The sequence below is a fragment of the Carlito syrichta genome, unplaced genomic scaffold (genome assembly GCF_000164805.1).
Source record: "Carlito syrichta isolate Samal-C Ts95f unplaced genomic scaffold, Tarsius_syrichta-2.0.1 Scaffold308162, whole genome shotgun sequence".
In the NCBI taxonomy this organism is placed as follows: Eukaryota; Metazoa; Chordata; class Mammalia; order Primates; family Tarsiidae; genus Carlito; species Carlito syrichta.
In genome coordinates this window covers 69467-72967 of record NW_007252258.1, presented here as the reverse complement: position 1 = coordinate 72967, position 3501 = coordinate 69467, and the positions used below count along the sequence as shown (strand labels likewise).

Genomic DNA, 3501 nt, shown 5'->3' with positions numbered 1-3501 from the left:
TCCGGTGATCCTTCCACCTCAGCCTTCCAAGTAGCTGGAACTACAGGCGTGCGCTACCACTCCCGGCTAGTTTTTTTTTATTTATTGTAGAGATGAAATCTCGCCAAGTTGCCCAGGCGAGTCTCGAACCCGTGGGCTCAGGCAATCCACTCACCTCAGCCTCCCAAAGGTACGGGATTACAGGCTGAGCCACCGACTCCAGCTGAGATTTAAAATCTTAAATTTTCAACAGAACTACTCTATTTGGTTATCCTATTTTTCTTCAGCAGAAGAGAGAGTGAAATGTAAAAATATATATATATAACAAATTACCCCCAAACTTAACTTAAAACGCCCAACATTTATTGTTGCACGTTGGTTCTCAGGGTTAGGAACCTGGGAGCAGCTTAGCTGGGTGGATGTGGCTCAGGGTATTTCATGAGCTTGCGATGAAGCTGTCAGCCTAGGCTGTAGTCACCTGAAGACTTGACTGGGGCTAGGGTATCTGCTTCCAAAATCACATTGGAGACTCTTGGCAAGATGCCTCATAACATGGCCCTCTCTCTAGACTTCTCTTGAGATGGCAGCTGGCTTCCCCTCAAGCATATGATCTGAGAGACAGAGTTGGAAGGTAAAAGTGTCTTAGCACAGTGTCTCTTAAAATAATCTAATCTAAGAAGCAATATGCCAATTTTGTTTTAGTCTTTTGTTCACAAAGTCCAACTCTGGTACAGTGTTGGAGTGAACTGTAAAAGGGTATGACTGTCAGGAGGTAAGAATCATCAGGAGCCCTCTTGGAACCTAGCGTGTGTATATTTAATACAAATGGCCCACAAAACCTAAAGTATTTGCTGTCTGACCCTTTATGAATAGTCTAGGTAAGAGATTAGTAGTTACTATGTATGATCTATGCGAAGGAAGCAATAGTTGCTATCCCCATCTGAAGCTGATTGCTGCTGTGTAGGAACTTAGTTCCAGTGATGTGAGATCATCCACATTTTTTTTTTTTTTTTTGAGTCAGAGTCTCACTCTGTCTCCAGGGTGGAATGCTGGACTCCGGCAATCCCTCCGCCTTAACAGTCCAAACAGCCAGAACTACAGGCGTGCACCACCACACCTGGCCAATTTTTAAAAATCGCCCCGTCTGGTCTCGAACCTGCAAGCTCAGGCAATTCATTTGCTTTGGACTTCCAAAGTGCTGGGATTACAGTAGGCTGAGCCACCAAGTCCGGCCTTACATTTTGTCAAGAGAAATTGGTAGTTTAGATTTTTGTATGGAGTCTTCCAGTGTTTAAATGATAACACAAAAATTTTTGAAGTGCTTAATATTCAGCTAATATAAAATAGGTCTTGAAAAATCTGTCTGAAAGCAACATCTGAATCTTATAAATTATTATAACATAAAAAAGAAAAATATGGCCTACTGTGCTCTGGCTGAAGAATTAGGTAAAAATGCTGACCTAACTGGAATACTCAGTTTTTTTTTAACCTTAGTAAATAAGAATAATGTAGTGTTATTTTAAAATAAGCTTGTTTTTAATCATTAGTGGTCAGTTTAAATAAAGTTTTTAATGTTTAAAGCTGGGTGTGGTGGCATACCTGTAGTCTCTGCTACTTGGGAGGCTGAGGAGGGAAGACTGCTTGAGCCCAGGAGTTTGAGGCCATACTAGGGAGCATCGCAAGGCACTGTCTCTAAATCTTTTTAAAAAGGAGTGTTTTAAAATTTAAAAAATCATGTATATATCTCACTATACTTGTAATTTGTGTGAAAATGGATCTTAACACATTTGTAATATACTGATTTTGACAATTGCATATGAGATTTAAGTTATATTTAAATTAAACATGTTGAATTCTACATTCACTAATTCAGCAACTATTGCTTACTGTTTATCTTCTATTTGGCCTTATATAAGGATTTACAAGAGATAAACAGTATCTAACCAAGGATTTTAACCCCTTTTAATTCAAAGTGTGGAATAACAATATCAAAGAACCCCAAGAAGATTTTTAGGAAGAATATGAATCTTTTTTTATGAATGTGTAACTGTCTTGATTACAATCAATTTCTTTAGAATAGATTAAATGAAAAGTATTTTATTTAAGTTATATTTTCACATCTTATCAACTTACATTGATTATACTTAGTGTTGGGAAAGTTAAATTGACTTAGAAGAGATGACATACAGATTTTGAGAAACCAATGCATCTGCCTTTCTAGTTCTAAAATTTTTTTTAAAAAACTTTAAAATGTAATATAAATGCAGACCTTTCCCCTTAACTAACACATAAGCAATATTTATATGTCTACACATACATACATATGTATGTACATAATGAGGCATATTTTCAATGATGCTTTAAATTTTAAGCTTATATTTCTCTATGAGTTTGGCAACACTGGTTATGAGCCTGCCACAGCATCTATGCCGAAATTAGGTTTCAGAGACCAGAAATGTGTTTTGGTATTGGATTTTGTTTTAAGCATATTGTTACTTTAATATCCAAGGTAAAAATGTAACTCTTAACCCTTACATCTTTTAACATTTAGCATCGTAGAGCAAACCTACACACCAGCTGAATGTGTAAGCCAGGCCATAGACATCAATGAACCAATAGGCAATTTAAAGAAACTACTAGAACCAAGACTGCAGTGTTCTTTGGATGCTCATGAAATTTGCCTGCAAGATATCCAGGTAATTTTTAAAAAATTGTTATTTTAGCATTTCAGTTTGCATAGGAATATTTTTTGTTAGCCTTTTATCTCTATGGTTGTAGCCTTTATCTCTATAAGTAGACTTTACCTGTGTTATATAAAATTAAGCATTTAAGGCCAGTGCAGTGGTTCACACCTATAATCCCAGCAGTTTGGGAGGTGGAGGCGAAAAGATTGCCTGAGACCATGGGTTCGAGACCAGCCTGAGCAACATGGCAAGACCTCATCTCTATAGTAAATAAAAAAAATTATCTAGGCATTGTGGTGTATGCCCGTCGTTCCAGCCACTTGGAAGGCTGAAGCGGAAGGATAGCCTGAGCCCAGCAGGTCGAAGATGCAGTGGCCATGAGTGTGCCACTGCACTCCAGCCTGGGTGACAGAGTGAGACTCTGACTCAAAAAAATAAAAATAAAATTAAATGAGAAGGTTAAATAAATTGGTATCAGAGCTTAAATAAGAGTAGTGGGAAACACATTGAAGTTGTGTTTCTAGCTAGCTTTTGACTTCTTTGTATATAGGTTTTCTTATCTTTATCTTTATTTTCTCTATCAGTATATTTTGTGTAAGAATTTAAATATCAATTGATATTTCTTGAAATGTATTACAATAGCATTTTATCATCAGTAGCATTACAGTAATATGTTAGTTTGGAGGATATTCACAGTCACGTTTTATGGTACTCTTTCGAGAAAGGTGGTATTTTTATGTATAAAAGGCAGTATAAATAGGATTGCTCAAATCGTTTCTCCATGTCCTTCCTTAATATAAAAGTACTAGAGCTTTATACTATTTTTTTTTTTTTTTTT

The 3501-nt window shown here is 36.5% G+C and overlaps 1 protein-coding gene across 2 annotated transcripts in view; it reads left to right on the top strand.

Annotated features, from left to right (window-relative positions):
* The window catches only part of GABPA (GA binding protein transcription factor alpha subunit), a 41254-nt gene that overhangs the window by 10593 nt on the left and 27160 nt on the right, over window positions 1-3501 (top strand). For both annotated transcript variants that reach the window (XM_008065145.2, XM_008065144.2), the window contains exon 3: window positions 2531-2675. In XM_008065145.2, coding sequence (XP_008063336.1) covers window positions 2531-2675 — 145 coding nt within the window. The remainder of the gene's footprint in view (window positions 1-2530; window positions 2676-3501) is intronic.